General features: G+C 45.0%; 1 protein-coding gene across 1 annotated transcript in view; it reads right to left on the bottom strand.

Moving 5' to 3' along the window:
- Positions 1-1,174: 1,174 nt before the first annotated feature.
- Positions 1,175-22,921, bottom strand: part of TTC7A (tetratricopeptide repeat domain 7A) — a 173,107-nt gene continuing 151,360 nt past the window's right edge. The window contains exon 20 of the mRNA XM_030235497.2: positions 1,175-2,772. Within this exon, the coding sequence (XP_030091357.1) occupies positions 2,551-2,772 (222 nt within the window). The 3' untranslated portion in view covers positions 1,175-2,550. The remainder of the gene's footprint in view (positions 2,773-22,921) is intronic.

Raw genomic sequence — 22,921 nt, 5'->3', positions numbered from 1 at the left:
CAGAAGCAAATGGATCTGTGAGTGTTTGCTTTTCAGCTGCTGCTGGGAAACAGGCACCCCCCTGCCAGGTCACAGCCCAGCTACGTTACAGACCTCTAAAAGCAGCTCCTGGGTGGCAGAGGTGGATGTGCAGCTTGCACTCCAATAGCTGCCCAGTACACAGAAGTTGCTATGGCAGTGCTTTGCAAATACACATCGCACAAGGGAGCGGCGAGGCGCGACCACGCGGGCAGGCTCTTGCTCTGTGCCTCACACAGAAGGTTCGCTCCTGCCCTGGGAACGGTGGGGCAGAACAAACACCAGAACATAATATTTATCTATATGTATCTCTGCTTAAGTCTATTGTCAGATTGCATCTGACTGTGAAACTGGGCTTAGAACACCTGGGTAACAATTTACATATTATGTCAACAACAGCATCTCTCCCCCTCCCCTTCCCTCTTTCCCCCCTGCAGTGCAGAGTGAGCTGACTTCAGAGCATCCTTCGCAGCAAAATGTGTCTCACTGCATCTTTTTGTCTTCTTGAAACTCCTTTAATTCTGCTACTTTAACACCTACTCTCTCCTCTGCTGCTAGTGCTATTGCAAACAAGGAATGTGGTTGGGAAACACCATCTCCTTGGAAACCTGCCCCAGGCCTAAAGAAGTCCTTCTGGGTGCCTGTGTGACACTGAAAAGCCAGAGGACTCATGGGCTGAGCACCTTTCACAGCTGGGCTGCTTTCACTTGGAGTGAAATCAGCCTACATCAGATCTGGAATCCCTCAGTGAACAGATAAATAAGCTGGGCTATTGCATCTGCATCATTTAAGGGGAAAAAATAAAAATATTGTCCTGGAGTGCACCAGGCTGCTGCGAGGAACCCGAGAGCAGTGTGCTTCCCTTGGTGCAGGCATCTTGAGGGAAGGCTGGGGGCGGGAGTTCTCCAATGGTGTGGGCTGGGAGCAGCACAAGGGCCCAGCTCTCCATTAGCCTGCAGATTTCCAAATAACTGTAAACAACACTGACTTCAAGTCTGCTGCCAGAGCCTCAGGCTCTGTAAGAAACAACGCCATCTTATTTATTGCCTGAGGATATTATTATTTCCAGAGTGAACTAGTTGTGGATCACAATACTGGGCAGAATTATAGTACAAAGTGTGCTTTAGTGCAAACTTACTTACTAAATAGTCAGAAATCTTTGGACAAAAATGGGCGCAAAGCCCCAACCTCTTTTTATTCTTTGTAGAAAAGTGCAGCAAATTGTTGCATCATATTTATCTTGGGACTGGTCTGGTCAGGGCTGGCTCTCATGCGACAACACAGTCCAGCTCCACCTCACTGCCAAGGCCCTGGGGAGGTCACACAGAGCTAAGGAGCAGCTCAGCAGGGGCTGTGCCAGCTGTGTCCCCTCCCTGGCCATGCCAGCCATGGGGAGGCTGTGTGGATCAGAAGCTCCTCACTATTACACCTGATAGGAGATGCAAAATGATGCCATTGAAGGCTCAACTCCGTACCTCTACTGTGGAATTTCTATGGACAATCCAAGGATTTAGTTTGAAGGAAGAAGCAGTCCATATACACACATACTGCCTTCAGCACGCTTTCTCTTAAAAGACCGCTGCCTTCTTTTGCATCATCAAAAGATGGACATGAAAATGGTTTGTGCCAGGAATGGTAACGTGGTAGAGCACAGAGTTCAGTCACTATATACTGGTAAACACTATATTCCTCGCTAAACTGATGCAATAGGTGATTAATAAGAATGAAGCTCAGAGCTTATAATTAGTTACTTCATGTAAGGCCTTTCAATAAATATGTAAGGGGAGATATTTATGTGTTTTTAATACTAGTTCAAGTGTGAACTGATCTGGTCTTTGGTCTTACTGCTTTTGTGAGTTATACTGCAATAGCAGCTATATTTTTAAAAAAGTATTTTTAATTTAAAACTAAAATTTAATTTTAAATTGATCTAGGCAAGTACTACACTAAATACAGTGAGCATATACAGTATATAAAAGCAAGGCAGGAAAAAGGATTATCAAAATAGATGAAATAATTTTGTAAACAGCATATATTGTATGTCTATTTGGTGCAAGTGTCATTCTTGTCCTGTCAGATCTGTGGGGAGACAGCCACATACTTAAACACAACTTGCTCAAGTTAGTTGGTGAATTTACTCCTATTTAGAGCATTTCTGGGCTACAGTTCAGGGCTTGGGGGTTCTATTTTCAACCAACACTGAAAGGTGCAAGTGCTTTGAACAGCTGTACCCTAGCACAATCTTTCTACAGTCACCTTGAACCAGCACTTTGAAATAAGCCTTGCTATTAACTTGAACAGGAGGTTAGCCAGGCACCTGGGAAGAAAAAGGCATTCTCTGTTCCTGCCTGTCGCAAATTCTTCTTCAGTTTGGCTTGTGTAAGCTAAGCCTGTAGACCTGAGTGCCGTCCTGGAATTACTTAGCCCAGTTCCAGGTTACAATGGCACTTTTTCTTGGGCTTTTTCTTTGTTTATCTGCTTGGTTTTGGTGTCTGTCCAGGCAATGCAAGTGCTTAGCTGCAGGGAGCAGCTTCAGAGCTCCCTGGGTATGACGGTGAATGGAATGACAGGACTGCTGGATTCAAGGTCCAGGGCAGTAAGGAAACATTCGATGGCTGCTTCGTTTTTCCCCTGAGCCTGCAAGACCTCTCCAAGGCTGTTCCAGGCAGTGTGGCTGGTGGTCTGGATCCGGATGGCATCTCTGAGGACTTTCTGGGCCAGCTCCCTCCGCCCAAGTCGGCTCAGCACCAGGCCCTGCCAACAAACAAGTGATGAGCAGTTAACAACAGCGCTGAAGAGAGGAAGAAATGGATCACCTCAAGCTCCCACCAAGCTGCCCTCTCAGAGCAGGCACAGGAGTCCTGTGAAGGGGGCATCTCCACCTATTTCTGAGGAATAAAAGTGACCAGTTGTTAAGTTCTGTGGTTATTGATAGTGATGTGCTCTTTAAATAGTAACTGTGAAAATAATTTTTTTAAAAAGCAGATTCAGAGTCAGCTGTGCAAGTGCTCCTGCTGTGTGTTACTGGGAGAATGTTTACTGGTGCTATACAGAAGAAAGGTTACAGGCCCTTTAAGCATCCCTCTCTCCTTGCCCAGAAAATATACACAGGTTTGACTACAGCCAGTCTCTGAATTCATTCCTGCACATCTGCAACACCCAGCTGAGGCTGAGGTAAAGTCTCTCATCTCCTGCATCCTGACCACACTCACATCTTTCTTCCCAACAAACAGGGGGCAGAGGGATGTGGTCTCCACCCAGCCTTCTATGGGCAGGCTGTATGTAACAGCTCTGTCCTCCTGCACTTCAGTGTAGATCCTAAAGCAGCGTGGGGGAGGAGAAGGATGGAGGAACCTTGTTTAAAAAGCTGTCCTTAGGGTAAGAAAAGACACAAGTGGGTGTAACCATCTGGAAGGAACGGGAGGGGGAGGATGAAAGAAGTGTTAAGAAGAACATGTTTTCCTATAGGGCTCTCATGGATGTGTCTGAACCCACAAAGCACCTAATTAGCCAGGATCCCTGTTAATTACACAGCAGTCAACCACACTGAGCCCAGATGGTCACATGGGCTTTGCAGGCCACAACATATCCACGGCATTTCTTTGCTTCCTCCTGAAGGTGCACACGCCAGGATGAACTTTCCACCAGCTTCATCCAGGTGTGGCCTCTGGAAGAAGCAGCCAGCACTGCCATTCACCTGCCAAGCTCTGCATGGCCTCTGCCCACATTCACCCATGGAAATGCTGGCGAATGAAATGACTGCCTGACTTCATGCTCTTCCTGGGACAACGTAGTAGGTGGATGCATATATATGAGGAAAAGCATTAGCTTAATCTTTAATCTGTCTAATTGCTTTTAGTGCATACAACAAGTAAATTTCTGATGAAAGAATAGTGAATAGTGAAGGGGTTTTTTTATTAGAAATAGTGAAGGTTTTTTTCTCTATTTTGTTTTGTTTGCTTTTACAAAAGTACCATTAAACACAGGGTGCATCAGCATCCTTAAGGGCAGTGATAGTACTAATACCTACAGAAACACATTAAACTGCCTGAAAGAAATATTAAGAAACAGCCATTTAATCAAATATTGGCGGTGCTATGAAAAACTTCACTGCCTCCTTCTTGCCCATAACCTTGACCTGAATAATCAACTCAGTATCAGATCTGATCATTTAGAGGTACAGTGGGGGTGTCCTTTCTTTAGGTTCCTCTCTATGCAGGAAAACGACAAGACAACAGGGTGTAATCTTAGGATCCCCCTGAGCGCAGGCATAGGTGGCCCAGAGGTTCCCTGGTGGGAGAGGCTGGTTCCCCTGGAGGTGGCTGTCTGGAGATGACTGCAGGCACTAATGGCAGACTGCAAGGAATTTGTGCAATTATAATTTGAGTCACCAGCTTGACAGGGATAATGAGGCATAGAAAGGGCAAGAAGTGTGGCCATAGCAAATCTGCTGCTGAGCCAAGAATAGACAGGAGTTATCTCAGCTCAAGTTTGTCCTCGACCACAAACCCACTCTTCCTAAAATCTCTTCCTGTTGTGCTGACCGAGCAGAGCTGACTGTGCTCTCTGGTGGCGGGGGAGGCAGCGCTGTCCTCACCCTGACACTAAGCAGCATCCAGCCTCTCAGTGCTCTCCGAGGGCTGCTGGCCCTGGAGGCACAGGAGCCAGCGAGCCCGAGCAGCTGCTGCCTGTCATCCCTCTCCAACGAGGAGGGGAATTCCCTGCCCGGCTGACATCTCGCGCCTCTCAACAATGCATGCAGTGAAATCCACCTCGTCGTAAACTGCTCGTGCAGCACAGCTCCCTCGCATGCCCCAGCACCCTTGCTGGTCAAGAACCACAGCCTGGTGTGGCTTCCCTGCCGTGGCTCCCCAGGCTTTGCTGTGCCTGTGCTGGAGGCCCAGGAGGAGCACTGTGCTCTGCACACCCAGCTGCTCTGCCTGCCCACCAGGAAGTGCAGCTCAGGTAAAAATTTCCTCTTTGGTATTCAGTGCTTTCAAGCTCGCCAGTTTGGCTGAGAAAACATCTGTGAACCCTCAGAGAGAGCTATTCCAGGCTCCCCAAAGCCAGGGGAAGGCCTCCTGTTGATGCTGCAATATACTGCACAGATGAAAAACTGCTCTGCTTTTGGAGGAAACATTTGCTAAAGTAGTTTGAGATTTTCACCTCCTCCTTGCTTGCATCACAACTGTTGGTGCCAAATGCTGCCCAGGCCTGTGGCCCTTCCCAGGCATGCCACCATCCTGCTTCCCCCTTCAGATGAGGAACAGCCCCATGCCGTCTTCCTGCACGCATGCCTGGACGTCCACGCAGCGTGGGCACATGACCCTGGGCTCCAGGCCTCAGCCCAGGTGGAGGCTGGGGTTTGGCCAAGCCAGGTCTGCCAAGGCTCTCCAGCCCAGCACAGAGCCAGTCCTCTGCCCAGAGTGAGCTGTGACAGATGGTGTCAGCCTTTTAGCGAGGCTTAACTGAAGCGGCACAAATACGCTGCTGATGTTTAAAGGACAGGTTGAACATCATTAATTCTGCGTGCAGGAGAGTTTCTGGTTTTGCATTTCCTCTCTCCCCTCCTCCCCACACCACTCCTTGCAAACCACAAGCATTTTGAGAGCTGGAGGCTGAACAAACCTCAAAGCCTCAGGAAGATGCAGCACTGAGCACTTGAGTTTTTGTTTCTCTGAGGTATTTGCACTTGAGAGCTTCTCCTTGCTACTGAATTTCTCATTTCCCCATGGAGTCTGGCTTGCTATAAACAATGCCTGCATGTTGTTGCTATGTAGGTCCAGCTGGAATCTGCCTACAGTGCAAAAGAAAAAAATTATATCTAAATTCAGAAAGCCACCCACTGACAGGCAATTTGCATTTTTATCTGGAAGATTTTTTTTTAAGAAGATTTTTCTAATGAAAGTTCAGCTCCTGAGTTTCTATGGAAACTCATCTGCTTGGTGTGCATGCATAATTTCATAAAGTCAGATCTCAGGAAGAGGAGCAATTAGTATAAATACAAGCAGGAATGTGATTAAGGGTTTCATCCTCTTATTCCTGAAGATGGAGGGTGGGACTGGGTTTGTTGTCTTTCCTCAGTTTCTATTTGTCTTTTTGCCAAAACAATGCAGAAACTGGTGTATAAGGTAGCCTGACTCCTCTGCCACCTCCTGGCTAACACTGGCACATCTCGTTTTGCCCAGTGATTTTCCTCCCAAAGATGACAAGTACCTCTAAGTATGGCTCTCTCTGTCAGTGGTGTTGGTACTGAGTCAGACTCTAAGGAGCAACGAGGACAGGCTTATTTTTAAAACTCAAGCATATTATAAATAGTAAAAAAATCCCAAACCAACTCAAAAGGTGAGTGGGAATAATTTTTCCCTCAAACTCCTCTGGGCAGCCCAGCCCCTTGTGAGCCACACACACAGGCATTTCATGTCCTGCTTGCACCAACACAGCTGCACAGTGCTGGGGTGAGAACTGACTGACTGACTGACTGACTCACTCACTCACTCACTCACTCGAGAAGGTCTGAGGGTAACCTCCACAAATCAATTTGATTTCTTCTTAAGGTCTAAAGATGTACCTTGGCTCTTGTAAACACAGGCAGAATGCTGAGGGCAGAGCTCAAGCCAGACTGTAAGAGACAGGGCTGAGAGCTCTGGCAGAAGCTCAGCTGAGGTGAAGGGCTCCGCACGGCGCGACCGGGACAGTCTAGCAGGGGACGAAGGCTGAGAGGGGACAGCGAATCTGGTCTGCTGATTTAGTGTGCCTTATGCTGACAGCTGGACTCCTGAATTGATGGTTTTTAATTTCAGGGAACAGAGGGTGCCTATGGGAAGCTTTTTCAAAAGTATTTTTGACCTCGTCTGCATGCAAAACAAACAAAACCTAAACCACTTCTATGGTGACACTGGGCTGGACTCCCTTGCCTTCAGTGATGTGATACTTAGTAACTGATACTTGAGTGAGGCTATTTTTGTTTTAGAATAGGAGAGCCATATTTCAATTTAAGTTAGATGAGAAAAAAGTGACTTATTTTCAATTTTCACTAATAAAGAAAACGCTCAATTTTCACTAATAAAGAACATAAGCCATACTTGAAGTCCCACTTCTAGAAGGTCATGAAATTTCTACCTGTGCCTTTATTTCCTTAGGGTTTGACAAAACCTCTTCAAATGTTAGCTCTTAAAATTCCCAGAAAATAGTGCAGGAAAGACATTATGGAAGACTACAAAATAAGCCTCATGTACAAGCTGAGTTTATTTTTAGTAAAGAAAATCAAAACTTCCTTTGCAAATGTTTAGTTCAAACACCTGTATGAGCTGCAGGGAGTTGTCTCCTTCCAAATAGGTGGCACAGATTAGCTCATTCTTTCCTTTAGGGCTTGTATTGGAAAGACATGTCCAGAAAAACACTTCATTTCATTCCTGGAAGGTTGCTTTTTGTTGTATTTGCAAGGTCATCTCATTTCTGGAGAATTTGTATAGGTGGACTAGACTCTATCCTTTACAAGTGGATTTTAATAATCACATTAAATGCAAATTCTCACTGTCTCTTTGCATAAGACTCTAATTCCAAAGTGAGGTTATTTCTGATGCTTGTCTCCATTTAGCACAGCATTTCTGCCTATTATTGTCTGAATACCCCAAGAAGTTTCCAGAATTAATCAGACTTTGCTGCTGGGCTTCCTTAAGTGCATTATTTAATTAATTTCAAGGTAAATGCAGTATCCTTACTGTTTACTCCAATCTGTAACATGGACATGTCCCTTGTGGTTAGTAGGAGGGTAATCAGCAGCTGGCAAAAGCAGGGCATGCTGCAGAAAAGTGATCATTCAGAAGTGTGCTTATTCAGCGGAACCCTACAAAAAGCCTTTCAAGATGCACTTGGCATTTGGAGATAACAGTCTATGTAACAGAAAAATCTGCACTGCTACAGGGCAGCACACGCTTCTGTAATTATTTAGCAATCAGAGCAAGTTGTAAGCAAAATCTCTTGCATTAACCATGAAATATCAGTGTCCTTTTAGAAAATGGCAAAGATTAACCCCGGAAATCCTAGGTCTCCTAGAATAAAGAAACACATATAAGCAGCCAATTGCTCTGTGATTCTTTCCCCTGACATTCACGACCTTTACATCTCTGAAGAGCCAGGATTTTTTTTTAGTTGTGAGCAATGAAGTGAGTTTTTGTTGCGCTGTCACTTAGTCACGCAGTGCCTGGCAGCGTGGAGTAGCTGATCACCCATTTTGCTGAATCAGCCCAGGTTATGGTGAACCTGAGCTATACATTTGAGCTCTGTTTCTGAGAAGACACTGTAGGAGTACAGGGAGCAGTCAGGGTCCTCTCACTGAACTGAGTTAGAGGCCACATCATAATTTGTTGCCCTAACAAAGGATGACTGGGATTGACTCTGGGAGAAAGCTTGTCTTTCAGTGTTTCTGCTGCCTCCTTTGTTGAGAGCAGCTTTTCCTCCTCTTCCTTCCCCCCCTCCATCTCCTCTGCCCAAGCTGCTGCATCCCCTGTCAGTCAGTGACGCTGAAGTGCTGCATTTGATAAAGCAGAGGAGGGGAAGGAGAAGGGAGGAGAGGGAAGGCAGGCAGGGCCACTGCAAAACACAGAATGTGGAAAGGAGAAACGAAGGAACGGCACTGGTGGGGGGCAACTGGCAAGCACCAGGAAAAGCAAAAAACCTGAGACTGCATCATGATTTGTAGGACTTGTACACTGCCCGTGGCTTTTAAATCGGTAGGCTCAGCCTGGAGACTTCAGCTCCGGTACTGCAGGCACCAAAAGGCAGCCGAGCCTTTGCTGCTTTAACTTCACTACAGCCTCTTTTTGTGCTACAGAGGAGTGTGAGGAAAGGGAAGAAATGAGACTGCAAGGAGGTATCAGGAGAGACAGACTACCTGAGTGTGAAAACAGCAACAACTAAAGCCCACCAGAGACCTGGGCACATGGATATGCTTTATCAATCACAGTGAGCTTGCAGGGAGAGAAGAAAAAGCAGAAGAAAGAAAAGACCAAAAGTGGTGAAGTCCTGAAAAGAGGGACATTCCCCCCCCACCCTTAGCTTGCCAGAGTGTTTTCCAAGGCAGTGAATAATTGCAAAGGCAGCATCTTGCCCAGGCCCCCTGTGAGGCCAAGGCACCCCCTGCCCTGCAGAAGGGAAGCATTGTGCCATGCTGCACACTGCCTTCTGCTCAGGCTTGCTGTCTCTATTGAGTTCATCAAATGTTAGCAGGGATGTTTCTACTGTGTTTGAAGCTTAAATGTGATAAAACATTTATTGACATAAAAAGCAAACCCTAAGGCAGCATTTCAAACCAGGAGGCTCTGATCTCTTCACAGGGAGGCTCATACAAGCCTAGGGAGAATGAAGAGTTTTTCTGCCTTGTTGGATTGTCGTCACTTAAGCTTCATGCAAAGCAGAATCATCTGCTGCATGCTGAATATTCTCTAGACAGTTCTTCCTTTGCTGAGACCGACATGGAGATGAAGCAGAAAGCAAGGAAACCTAACAGGATGCCTCAACCATGTATCTGAGAGTAACTAAATCCAGTATTTGTTTCACAGTCTCTTTTCCTAGGGAAGGAGAGATTTCTCCCAGCCCTGATCTTAGCAGTTGTCACAGTAATGTTGCAATAGGGAACACAGGAGATTCAACTACGACTCAGGCTCATGGTGTCATCTGTAAAAATACGCACCAAAAGAAGGTCCCAAACTAATCATAAATAACAATTTAGAACACATAATTTATAACATAAGGTTATACAATTCTGCACTGTACTGGCTTCCCTGGCAGAAAGCCTTGTTGAAATTAGTGAGATTCAGCCAAATATATCCAAGTGTTTTAAAATCTGTGCAGAATTGAAACTGATAACCATCAGCAAAGAGAGAAAAGGCATGTAACACACATGCAGGATGTTGAAGAGTGGCAGGTGACCTGCTGGCTAAAGCACTTGACTAGAAAGCAGTAGCTGTGCTCCATTGGCTGCTAATACATTTCACATTGAATAATTTGTCATTACTCAGAAACAATTCTGACAGCAGGGACAGAGTCAAGGGACAAGCTTTGGGAAGCAGAAGTCCTGGGTTTAAGTGTTCTCAGGCTAAGGAGGCTTGAGAACTTGCCTCTCCTGTGCCAGGGAATACATGCTAACTTCTAGCAAATGTTTTTAAGAGGGTAGGGCAGCTGTTAAGTGCTCCCATTGCCCCAGGGGAGTAAAAACTCTGCCTTTATTTTGGTAGTAAGCAGGTGCCTATGTTTTGTTGCACCTAACAAGATGTTGCTGCAGATAGCTGGGGAATGTCTAGGCTTAAGAATTGGACACCAAATTAATCTGAACGTCCACAGTGTGCTGTGGCTGAGGAACAGGGAACTTCTGCTTTCTTAGGTATGCCTCCAGTGCCAGTGCTGGATCTTTCCCCAGCTTTTAATGCCCTGCCTTGCAACAAAGGAGGGGCCTGATGCACACAGCTCCTATGCATGTTATCTTTCCCTCTGCATACAGAGTACATCTTGTCTGAATGTGTGAGTCATGAACAGGCTCTCACAGGCAACAGCCTCAGCTCTGCCGAGGGTCTCTGAGCCTCAGTCCCACAGAACTTATGGCCAGAGCAAGTGTTGCATTTGGTATGGCACTGGGGAGGGGCACAGTGCAGCGAAGACATGCTGACAGAAGCACACAGCATGCCAATGTAGATTACAGCAGATGTCTCCTGAAAAGAGAGCCGAGGTATTTAAAATATCTTAATTTGCTTAGTTTTCCACTACTGGCAGTCTCTGGGAAAGCGTGTGATTAATGATATCCTGCACACAACTACAGCCGGAGCCCCCGTGTGCAGTATCACAGCTGAGCGCTAAGCTTGGCCGAGCTGCTGGGAAACACAGCGAGCTGGGCAGGAACACACTGCTGTGCTCCAGCCAGTGCCTCCAAACTCTGCTCCAGTGCCTCTGATCCCACAAGGAGGATGTGTCCTTATCGTCTGTCAACACAGAATCTCTCCTAAATCACATACCTCTGTGTAAAAAGAGATGTTGCTGAATTACAGTTTGTTTTTTCTGTTACATGCTCAAAAGAGAATTAATGAAGACACTCCTTGAGAAAATAAAGACCTGATGAATACTACACATTACATTAGTGTAAATGGAAGCTCCAGCAACACCGGAGAGCTGTGGTGTTTCCATGTTTCCCATTTGTTTGGCAAGAAGGGACTTCTGCTTCCTTCTTTGACTGTGGCCAGCTTGGTATGTATCAGGATAGCTTGCTGAAAACCTGGAAGTCTTGCTAATTCCCACGCCCCTGTTTGTGCAGCTGTGTCTTATGTACCAGGAGGCAGAACACTGCTATTGTGCTGCACACTATTTTATTTACTGCATTACCACAGTCTATGACTCGGTTCTGTCCTGTGATAACAAGCAGCCTAAATAGCACAGAATTTAAACTAATTATAACCGGTTTCTTTGTTTATGAAAAATAGTTTTTGAAGGTTGAAGTATAAAGGGGATAGTCATTCCACCCCTTCTCCCTTCTGACACTTCCCTGAGCACTCTCTGAAATACCATTTATGAGTTCAGCTGCAGACCAACCTGACTACAACAATTTCTAGGTTTTCATTTGATCTTGGAGCAAAGCACAACAGGAGGACAATACTGCTTACTAAAAGTGCAGTGGTATCTTGAGGACTGTGTATAGGAAACCATACCTAACACTAGTAATTACCTAGAAGATCAGGTTGGAGCTCAGTTGAGAAGTATCTGCTGCAGGTTAAGATCAGGCCAAGGATAATGTCTTTAGACCTGCATGCAAGTTTTATTCTCCAGGGATGACTGAACTACCCCAGGATCTCAATGGGTTTAAGAAATGTATTGGGTTCTTCTCTCATAAGGTGTTACAAACACTTTGGAGAAGAGATCAGAGAAGAGCTGGGGAGTTCTGTCTTGCAGGATTTTACTGTGGTTTCTAAAATTATATAAACAGAGCCTGAATGTGATAATGAGCACCTCAGGGACACGGAGAATAACTTACCATAACAGCGGAAAGCAAATGATTGGCACAGATAAACAGGAGCTACAGATTCCCTGGAAACGGGGATAATCCACCTCTGAGAAGCAGAGCACCAGCCCTCCCGCTAATGGACTGAAATCTCTGCGCTGTGCACTGGATCAGATTTGCTCCTTTCAGCGACCCCAAATGCCCCAGCAGGGCTGCCTTTCGCTGGTCCGGAACTGCGCAGTTCCCCCCGGAGAGGAAACGGCCACTCCGAGTGTGTAAGTGACGGCTTCACTGTCAGGGAATCACTTATCACCCCGTTTGTGATGGCTTCACTGTCTCCCTGGATGGAGGAAGGAAGCCTGCTAAGTGCAGAGGAAGAGAACGGGCAACAAAGCAGCAAAACAACGCTGTCAGCTCCTGAGTGGTGCTCAGGAGCCCTGATCCTGCTGCACTACCAGGGATCCGCTCCGGTGGCTGGGCTACAGGAGCTGCCAGCTAACCAATGGATTTGCTGTGAGGATGGCAGTGGGGGAGGGCGGTTTCTGCAGCAAACAGAAATGAGGAGAACAAAGTGTTTGCAATTCCTTGGACAGTGAGTGAGCTGACACACAAACTTATTAACGTGAACATGCAAAATGCTCATTTCTCCTCTGGGAGCCAGTGACTAGAGGCAAAGCCAAGTTCTCTCCCACAAGCTCAGCGGCTTCAACACAAAAAATTTGAGTTAAGAGGCTGCTCTAAGGATTGCTTTTCCCCAAGGAGAGCTTAGAGCAGTTATTTTGGGATATCTAAAGCACAAGAACATTCCTGGGATTCTGCAGTAAGCTTCAGAGTTGGGAAAACAGAATTTGCTAACAAGCCATGGCTTGGAAGGAGACTACCAGTCACCTCCAAAAGCCAAATGTTGCTCTACTGTTGTCCTTCTTGGTGGAGATGCAAAAGGTATGTGCTGGACAGGCACCATATCCATCAGGTGAGCTTCTCTTCGTGTCAGATTAGAATTAGTGCTGGTGGCTCTCTGCAGCCCAGCCCATAACCCACCTGTGTGATTTTGCAAGGTACTGGTGCACTGACAGGCAGAAGGCAGCTGTCCTGAGTTCCCTCTGCATGACTGGGGATGTTTCCTGCCACCACAGCCTCACATACAACGAGCTGCAATCACCAGCTGGGGAATTCCAGTGGAGAGCACCATCCCACAGGAGACTGTGCTGATGGTCCACCAGCAAGTGCTGCGCTGCTGATGTGCCATTTTTGGAAAGAGGTGTAACTAGCTATGTCACCCTGCAGAGCAGGCTGAAAATAGGACTGCACTCACAGTGCCATGTGGCTCAGTGGTATGTCAGGACATGTATTTTTAGGAAATTCCTCCTTTGGGCAGAAAGGGTGAAGAGCTTGGCCTTGTTTGCAGGCTGCTGGCTTTGCCCAGATCTTTCATTCTAGAGTGTGGGAGCATGTCACTCACCAGTCAGTCTGTAGAGGCTTCTAGAGCCTGGATACAGTGCTAGTCCTGGTTACCTGCTGATCAAGGTGGCTGTGAAAGGGTAAAAGATGACTGGTCTGGGGCTGTGCTTTTATTTGTTTCAATGCATGCATGCTTGCTGTCTCTTTGCTGGTGCTTTCAGAGAGGGAACTGACCTCCAACAGAGCAGGGACAAAGAAAAAGGTAAGGAAGATCAATGTCTTGGGAAGAGTATGGTCCCTGAGGAGGAACAATAAAAAAGTGCCTTTCAGAATGAATGTGTGAGGGGAATAAGGAGCTCAGAGAAGATATCTCATGCAGAGAAGAAACAGAGGGAGAGAAGAGAGAGAGAGAAGCAGATGTTAAGTAGGGAATTTGCCTCTGGTGAGGTACTTTCTGGGTGCAGCATAATGAAAAAATGCAGTACACCTCCAGGCCAGCCAGTTACTGATGCACAGACAGTGCTGTGAAAAGGACAAGGCAAGGCAGGGCTGGATTCAGAATCAGCGTCTGACAGACACTTGCTGGCTTCCTCTTTTACCCAGAACATCATTCCTCTCAGGCAGCATGTGTTCAGCTCCAGCATCTGGGCTGTGATTTTTTGGCAGCTGCACAAAATCTCTGCTATTAAATCCCACCTGCCAGTCTCATGTCTGCTCCCAGAGACCTTTGCCTATTAGCAAATGTTTCAAAATCACACTGCCAGGCACAGCACATCATTCTACAATCCTACCTCAGGCAAAAACCCTCATGCAAGGACTTCCTTTAACTTCAGTGGGCTGCAGAAGGGAAAGGCTAGAGGACAGACCTCTAGATAACAAGCAGAAATATTCATTTAGGTCATGGCTTGCACTGCATTCCTTTCAGCACTAATGTGAAACAGCTATTTTCCCCCTGAATCATCTGAATAATACTATTTTGTCTGTGACATTCTAAGAAGCTTTCTTTTGAGACATGTTCCGTGCTACAGCTGCGCAGAGAGAATTTGTGAACTTTGCTCACTGGAATCTGTTCATGTGAAGTTGTTCTTCCTCTCTTTAAAATTCTTCCCTTCTCTTGCTTCTTAGTCCCAGATGAGCAATACTACCAGAATGATGTGTGCATACTCTATGTTGCTCCACTGGTCAAACAGTTCTTAGTAAAAAAAGGCAGAAATACAGCTTGCTCATCTATCTTGGGTAAGAAATCTACCCAGAGAAATAACTGCAGTTTTTAATTCTGCACAGGGAGAAAGGGCAGAATAAACTTCCACATAAATCATCTGCTGTTATATTTCACAATCTGATTTTCCCTGGCATGAGCCTAGGCAATGAGTCTGTGCTTCTGGTGCAAAGGACAACATCTCCTGGAGATGAAATAAGCTACTTGATTATGGTATCTCTAAAATTGCAAACAAAAGAGACAATCAGTGCTTTTTGATGTGGACATCTGTCAGCAGAGAAACAACTGCTAATTGTCATGTAATAAGCACACCAGACACTTCCATAGCAGTCATCTTTTTGGAAGTCAAGCATGAAAAAAATGTTACTCATCCAAGCACCAAGCATATTTCGTCTGAATCTGGCTGCATTTCTGCAACTGTTTAAAACTCCAAAGTGATACAATGCTTTTTTATAGACAGATACTTGAGATCAAAATACTTAGCCAAAATAAAGCAACCAGTAATGGTTTTTGTTGGCATGTGGTTATCTAGCTTTATATTCTAATATTTGCATTTTAGTTTTAGAAGCAATGTAGGTGTAGCAAGAAGAGGTGCTGCCATCTCACATAAATATAAGCACGTGGGATTTGTAGAGAATTGGTTCAGCAGCAGAACTATTCAGTTGCACTTCATTCACAGGAGTCCTTGCTCCCACAGAAGCACTGTAGGAGCTGTCAGTTTGGCAGCTCCATGGCTCTACATGAGCTCTGAGCAATGTTAAAGCAGTGCAATGCTGTCTAAAAGCCATGTGAGGGGAGGAATAGCTAATTCTCTTTGTATGAAAGGATTGACTCCAGACAGCCTGCCAACTATAGAATCCATACACGTCATTTCCTAAAGCATCTGCACACCTCCCTTGCAGGCATGGGCTCATCAGCCCATCGCTTATTTGAAGAGAATGGAAAAAATAGTTGAAACCTCTCCAGGAACAACAGGTAAGGGGATGTCTTCTAATGACTGAGCCAGGTTTGAACCCACCAAGAACTTCTTTGGGGTATCTGTTGTTTAGAAGGCACCCAAGCTGCCTGCACTACAGACTGGCTGTTTGGTGGTTCCGTAATTTGGCAGTAGTCTAATGATGGATACTGTATTTGGAACAAATTTTCTTGAGAGCTGCCAGAGAACTGCTTGATCATCAGTTAAGTGGGTAATACCAATCTCTCATGATTTTCAGCAAACCAGTAAAAAACCCAACTGCCTAGACTTAAGCTGCAATCACACAGAACCATACACATAAGATACATTTTAGCACTGCCCAGAGTCCTAAGCAAGAAAATCAAAATAACAAACACCATGAAACCTTTTTTACCGGTACAGAGTGAATATAACCCTTACTGAGCAATAAAACCTCCAGCACAGTATCCATTCCCTAGCCTAGCAAAGCCATTTCATTTTAATGAGCTTGGTTTGCCTTTGTCCCAGGAGGAATAGCCATGGGTATATTAAATGAACCAGCCTGCATTTTTGAGGTACCCAGGGAGGCAGCAACATGGAAAAGACCCATGGTGTCTGGGGAGCACAGGAGACAGAAAATGAAGAAAGGGGCATCTTCAGTTGCTGTTGTGTCAAAGGCTCAACAAAACACAGACTCCAGCAGCAGCAGCCCCTAATGGGGATGATGTACTTGTAAAACATTTACATTTTCAGCAGGATGTTTCTAATTAAATTCAATTGGTATGCACACCTGCTGGGAGTGACTGCTCTGCACCTCATCTCCTGCTTCTACTTGAGCACAGAGGACGCAACTGCTGAGGCTACCACACAGCACTGTGTTCCTTTTGTGCAGACAGTAATTGAGAAAATGGATGGCAACAGCCTGTTATGTGTTTGCTATCGTTCTAGGAAATGCTTTATTTATTTTTTTTTTTTTTTATTTTTCCCTCCAGAGCATCACAGGTTTTACAGCCCTTTTACAAGAGTGGGTGTCTGACAGTGCTTTGTGCAGTTTCCTGACTGCAGGATATGAGGATTGATGCTGGTATTAAATCCCCCAGGTCCAAGGAGGGTACTGGTACAGATCCTGACTACAATCAGATCACAAGGCAAAGGATGGTACTGAAGCATACCATGATTGGTAGTGCAAGACAGAACAGCCAGCTGTCACTAAACTCCTCTTAACCTGCTTTATGAGCACAGCCTGACTCAAACATTTTAGGAAAGGGTTTTATTGATACTGTGTTATATTGTCTGAGGCATTTATGGTTCTGCCCAGAAAAGTCTGAGACAACCAAACCTTCAGAGAAAGCTGCTAAAACTGTGGACAGTCAGCAGGACTTCTGGCTTATCACTGCTGTCCTCGGCTCCCTTTCTGCATGTTTAGGGAGCCAGCAGTTGTCAGTGAGATGTAAGTCATACCTCAAAAGAATACTTGAATGTAATGGCCTTGTTGTATTGCGGCATTGCCCTGCTGTGAAATGAGAAAAATGCATTTACTGTGCTGAGGCAGCAGGTCAGCATCCCAAATGTTCTCCCCTCCAATAGGCTCACTGGGTCAGAATAATTCTGTTTTGGATTGTACAGGACAGTCTCCTGGGTAACACGCTTCACAGCAATGCTTGGGGGGAACACGCCCTTGAATGCAAGGCAGTCAATGAGATTTATAATTACTGTGTTTTATAACCTCGTTCATTCAGGCAGGGAAGGATACTGCTGAAGAGAGCTCAAACAAGAGAAATCAGCAATCTGCAGCTAGGGAAATAACTGTTGTTAATGTGATTTGAATCCCAGATGGCAGAAGGCCCTCTTTTGTCAGCTGTGCTGTCCAGAGTCACACAAAAAAATGCACACATTAGTTTTAAACTCAGATGGCTGTAGGATGTGGAACTCTGACTTCAGCTACCCTCTCCCAGAGAAGGGGATGTAAAATCCACTCTGTATCACTGAAATCTTCTGACTTCATTAAGCAAGGTCTTGGCTCAAGGCCAGGTCCCAGCTGCCCCTGCAGTGATAATGACCACTCTCCCCCAGGGTGCTGGGCACAGGCAGAATCCAGCTGCATTTTCACACATGCACACATGTAAATTGTCTGAACATGGTGGTGTTAACGCTTTTGGGATGGCAGACTGAACCTATAGATGTCTCATCAACAGCGAGCCCCATGCAGAATGCATTTTATTTTTGGAAAAGCCTGGAGGTAAAAAAAAAAAAAAAATCTCCTGGTACAGTTTATCTCATGCTTTGTTTTTGAGTGTCCTTGATGCATAACAGCATGCTATCATCTCTAAAGATTAAAAACAATCCCTTCTTATTGCTCTGCTGGGTATTTTCAAAGAAATTCATGCACAGATGAAAACAAATAAAAACAATGCCCAGTGGCTCTGAAGAGATCCTGGGCCTCCAGTTTCAAGTAGTCTGGAGACAATTTTAAACATACACAGATCTACTAAATCCTTAACTATGGCTCCAGTGAGGACATGCAGGCAAAACTTCAGTAGCTTTAACAGGGTGAGGCTGGTTAAAGATTTTCAACATCATCTCCATTTCGTGGTTTTTAGGGTATAGTTTAACTAAGATCCAGAGTTTATCACATGCAACACTGGATTTTCATTAGTTCTTAAATTGGAGCTTCAAGTTATATAACACCAACTTTGTTCAGGCTTGGTTTAAACAAAAATTCAGAGTAACCAGGTTGGTTTTCATGATGTTAGTCTGGTGGTTTGGATGGACTATGGCAAGGGTGGAGAAAGTCACCCTCTTAACATCAGTGCAGGACTGGGGCCCAAAATGACTGAATTAAATGCAGTGTAAACTGAAAGGGCCTCAGGCACTGATGAAGGAACAGTTCAGCTCGCTTCAGTTAACATGTCTTTTGCTTTTACCCACTTGGCTTCATTGTTCTGAGGATCTGGCCCATTACAAGAATGAAATCCCACCCCCGGCCCCTGTTCTGCTTCCAGCTTTTGCTGCTGGCTATCTCTGATGGACAGTTGCAGGAATTTCTTAAGGAGAAATCGATGTGGCACTGCTGCACTTAGGAAAGTCTGAAAATAGGCTTTTTTCTTTACTTCTGCTTTTGCACTGGCCTTGCTCAGAGTGGAAAGCATTTTGCCAAGCTGTACTTGAGGGTTTGGTTTTTAATGGCTGGGCAAAATCATTCACAAGATCACCGTGAAGCAAAATAACTCCAGATGGAACTAACCTAAGATGTTTGGGCCAAACACACAAAGTTGAGTATAAGAATATTGATTTAGGGGTGTTTGTGGTATGGAGGATAACAGAGATAATGCTGAACATAAAACCATGATCTCTTGATGATAAACAGCCCCACAGTGCAGTGTATCACAATACACAGAAAGGAGGACACAGCAGGTCATGTTCAGATTATACCTACTGCAGACTTCCATTGCATTTTTAGAAAATCCCTCATTTATTTCTAAATTAACCTTATACCTGCTATGCATTGCCTACCTTCTTTACTGCAGGTGAAATTCCTTTGCTTTTAAGTCTGTATGCTGTCTGGGTGTTGAAGCCACCCTCATGTTTTAAATATAAAAAAGTGTCAGCAATATAAAAAAGTGCCCCCATAGCCTTCCTCACCCTCTTTAAGGCATTAGACTGGTTGCTTGGCTGTGTTTGTTAACCTTGGCCATCCCCAATGCTTTGCTGTGAGGCCAATGCTGCTGACCACACTGCTGTTAGTTGGATGCTTGTGGTGTAAAAGCACTACCAGCAGCATTTTAGATGTACAGCACTGCAGAGAGGCAGGTACTTTCAAGGCTTCTTTACCTCTTCTGCTTTGCATGGGGATTACTGGAAGCACAGTGGCTTTGGTTAGGGAGAGTTAGTTTTATCTTGTCCCTGGTTTACCTCTTGAAGTTTTCCCAGCATACCGGGAGAGTTGTGGAAGCATCAGATTCTTGTGTTGCATGCAGAGAGGGACAGCAATGTTCAAGCAAGGTTATTCAGGCCTGTCAAAGCTCTATGCAGCAGTCCTAGTCACCTGGGGAAGGGGGTGGCATCCACACCCACAGCTGTTTCTCTAACTCCTGTCCTTGAGAAAAACAACCCAAGCCTAGATAAGCGTTAAAGGCAAGCGACAGACTTTTATTCCTTGTCCCAAGCACTGAGATATTCTGCCACAGGTACCTAAAAGTCATCATAATTCCTTTTAATTTGAAAGGTTTCACCTTTCACCATCTATGGTATCTGAGCAAAGGAAGTCTCTCTTAAAGGGAGCTCTCTTCTAACTGGAGATGGGGAGAGGCAGTCCTGGTTCTTCTCAAACTGCGACAGGCTCCATGACCGCTGAGATGGAAAAAGTTTGCAAATTGTCTAGTTCAAAGTATGCAAAAATAGCAGGGCTGCAATTCCAACAAGGCTGCTCTTCTGAACCTGTTTGATGACAGCTTGTGAGAGTGAAAACGAGTAGTGCAAGACTATTGAGACTTAATCGATTGTAGAATTTCAGCTGTATGAATTGATTTGAAAGGATTGTGCTACGTGTATATATCATGTCTAGTCATTCCTGCCTGCACTGATACTACATTATATGAGCATTCTTATTCCAGAGACGAGCTGCATTGATAAAATCACTTAGTACAGCTGACCAAGCTAAAAATAAATACATAAAAAATAGGCTGTCTTTTGGCTCAAGGATCTCACATATACACACCATTTTTACTTTGTGATGCTGCTATTTTCGTTGCTTCTATTTTATATTTTCTGGCTTGGGAAAGCTAATTTCAAACAATAGGTTACTTGCATACCACTTCCTTTGATTGTTCTTCCTTCACTAGTCAAAGTGAGAGATAAGTTAAAATGATACATGCTTCAAGTTAGTCTGGCTTGCTGTGTCAGCCAGCAAATAATATAGAATATAGAATTTTTCAGAGAACACAAAACCTATGAGCTAAGAAAGTTTTCTAATCACTGGTGTCTATGGTGAGGTTAAAAAAATAATTTCAAGTTGAAGAAATGTGAAATTAACACCTATCTCAAATATTTCACAAACATTTATCATTAGAGGAAAGCAGTCTTGAGCTTTCGAGGTTGCTTGGTAAACATATTTGTTGTATTCCAGGAACTGCAAGGAATGCTAAGGTGAGCATTTCTGCTCCCGAAGCCTGGAATTCTCCAGGGCTTGTCTGTTTTATTGGCCTCTCTCCACATTTATTTACTTTTTTTGCTCTCAAGGCAAGGCAGTTTTCAGGCAAACAAGATACCAAATGGTCCATGAACCTAGTGCCGACAATACTGCAGGCAATTTTGCTCTTAATGTGCATGAAATATGTGTGGAATCTCTTACTCTCACTGAAGTCACAAGGAGAACTGGTATCTGCTTGTACTGCAAAAGCCTGTCCTGAACTATCCTCACATAAATAATCTCAGTTCAGAAAAGATATAAATGCTGTGGGGTCTGGTTGTGTGTTAGCAAATCTATAAGCTTTCCTACAACAGCAAGCTTTGAGCCTCACAATGCAGTGAGGGATTATACAGGACTTTAGAAATGCTTCACTCTGGCATTTGTTTAATGTGACCTAGCTTCATTTGTCTGTATTAGTGACTACTGTGCTCTGCTGAGCTGCAAGTGACAGCCTCAAAGACAAAACACCTCTGCTGGCCAATCTGCCGCAATAATTACTATAAAAAGGAATTATATGAAGTACAGTGACATCTTCAGAAGCTCTATATATTTTGCTAGATACAAGGGAATAATACTGCTTTCAATCCCATTAGAAGTGCCAAACCTGCTCACCATTAGCTGCTTTGGGAAACACTGGCCAGGGGAGTATTTACCTAAGGATGAAGCTAATCTTTCTCCAGGTTTAAAAAAACTGCCACAATGTCAGAGCAGCTTGAGAATTTATTTTAGATGCAATTCATAGCTTGTCCTTCACTACCAATTTGGTTTACCCAGATTGGTAAGTTATGCCAAATATGCTGAACAAGTGCTGTATTTTGCTTTGCAAGGCAAGAGACAGTGGGGGGGACCTGTACATTAGGGAGAGGTTTGACTGCTTAGGCTTGAATGATGGTGATGATAGGGTTGAGTGTTCAGGGTGAGAGTCAGAAGGAAGGCCAGCATGGCAGATATCCTGGTGGGAGTCTGTTATGGACCACCCAATCCAGATACAGAGGCACACAGAATATTCTATAAGCAACTGGAAGATTTAAACCTTACAATCACTATGTCCTTCTTGTGGGGACTTCAACTTACCAGATGTCCACTGGAAATACAACAAAGCAGACAGGAAACAGTCTAAAACAGTCTAGGAGTTCCTGAAGTAAGATTCCTGGGGTTATTCGGGCTGGAGAAATGGAGGCTCAGATAAGACCTTATTACTCTGAACAACTACCTGAAAGAAGGATGTAGCTAGGTGTCTCTTCTCCTGAGTAACAAGTGATAGGACAAGAGAGATTGCATCAAATTGTGCCAGGGCAGGTTTGGGTTAGATATAGGAAGAAATTCTTCAACAAAAGGGTTGCCAAGCATTGGAAGAGGCTGCCCAGAAGGCTGCAGTGCAGTCACCATCCCTGATATATTTAAAAGATGCATAGATGCAGCCCTCAGGGACAGGGTTTAGGGGTGGACTTGGCAGTGCTGCAGTAATGGTTGGACACAGGGATATCAGAGGTCTTTTCCAACCTAAAGAATTTCATGGTTCAGCTGTATTCTGCTTCTTTAGTGCTGGTTCATGTCATGTTCAATGGAGGTGTTAAAATCTGCAAGACACAGACAGACTTGGCAGGTTGTGGAGAAGGACAGGGACCTGTTGCTTGTAACACAAAGAGAGACAGACCACAAGACTAAGTTTACCACTGAACAGCAACAGCACGTGCTGTGCTGAGATATGGAACAGCAGCTTCTCCTGACCCTCAGGGGTAACAGGCCCAGACACACGAGAGCCAAAGCAAGGATGGCAGTCTCCCAGTGCCTGACAGTATTTGGGTTACATAGTGAGGTTTTGGTAGTGTGGGGGCTAAAGGGGTGGCTAAGGTCAACTCACCACACTCCATTTCAGGTACCCAGCACTGCCCTCACTCAGCCTCCAACTCTACTCACTTCAAGATCACAAACTGCTTACAAACAAAACGTCACACTTTCAACAAATGAGACTCCTCCCTCCTGCCCTCAACTGGCTAGTTCTGCAAGCAAAGTTTTCTTTGGAATCTGGCTCATACTTTCTTACTTTGCACTATCCTGGGGCACAGCCCACTTCCCAAACAGCCTTGGGGTCCTGTCCCCTTTTCAAAGCACCAGACCCCAACCACTCAAGTGTTTTCAGGTGATGCAAGAGATGCTCCTTTCAGTTAGGGT

The sequence above is a fragment of the Serinus canaria genome, chromosome 3, assembly GCF_022539315.1.
Source record: "Serinus canaria isolate serCan28SL12 chromosome 3, serCan2020, whole genome shotgun sequence".
In the NCBI taxonomy this organism is placed as follows: domain Eukaryota; kingdom Metazoa; phylum Chordata; class Aves; order Passeriformes; family Fringillidae; genus Serinus; species Serinus canaria.
The sequence above is the reverse complement of the archived record's forward strand: the minus strand, read 5'-3'. Positions and strand labels throughout refer to the sequence as shown.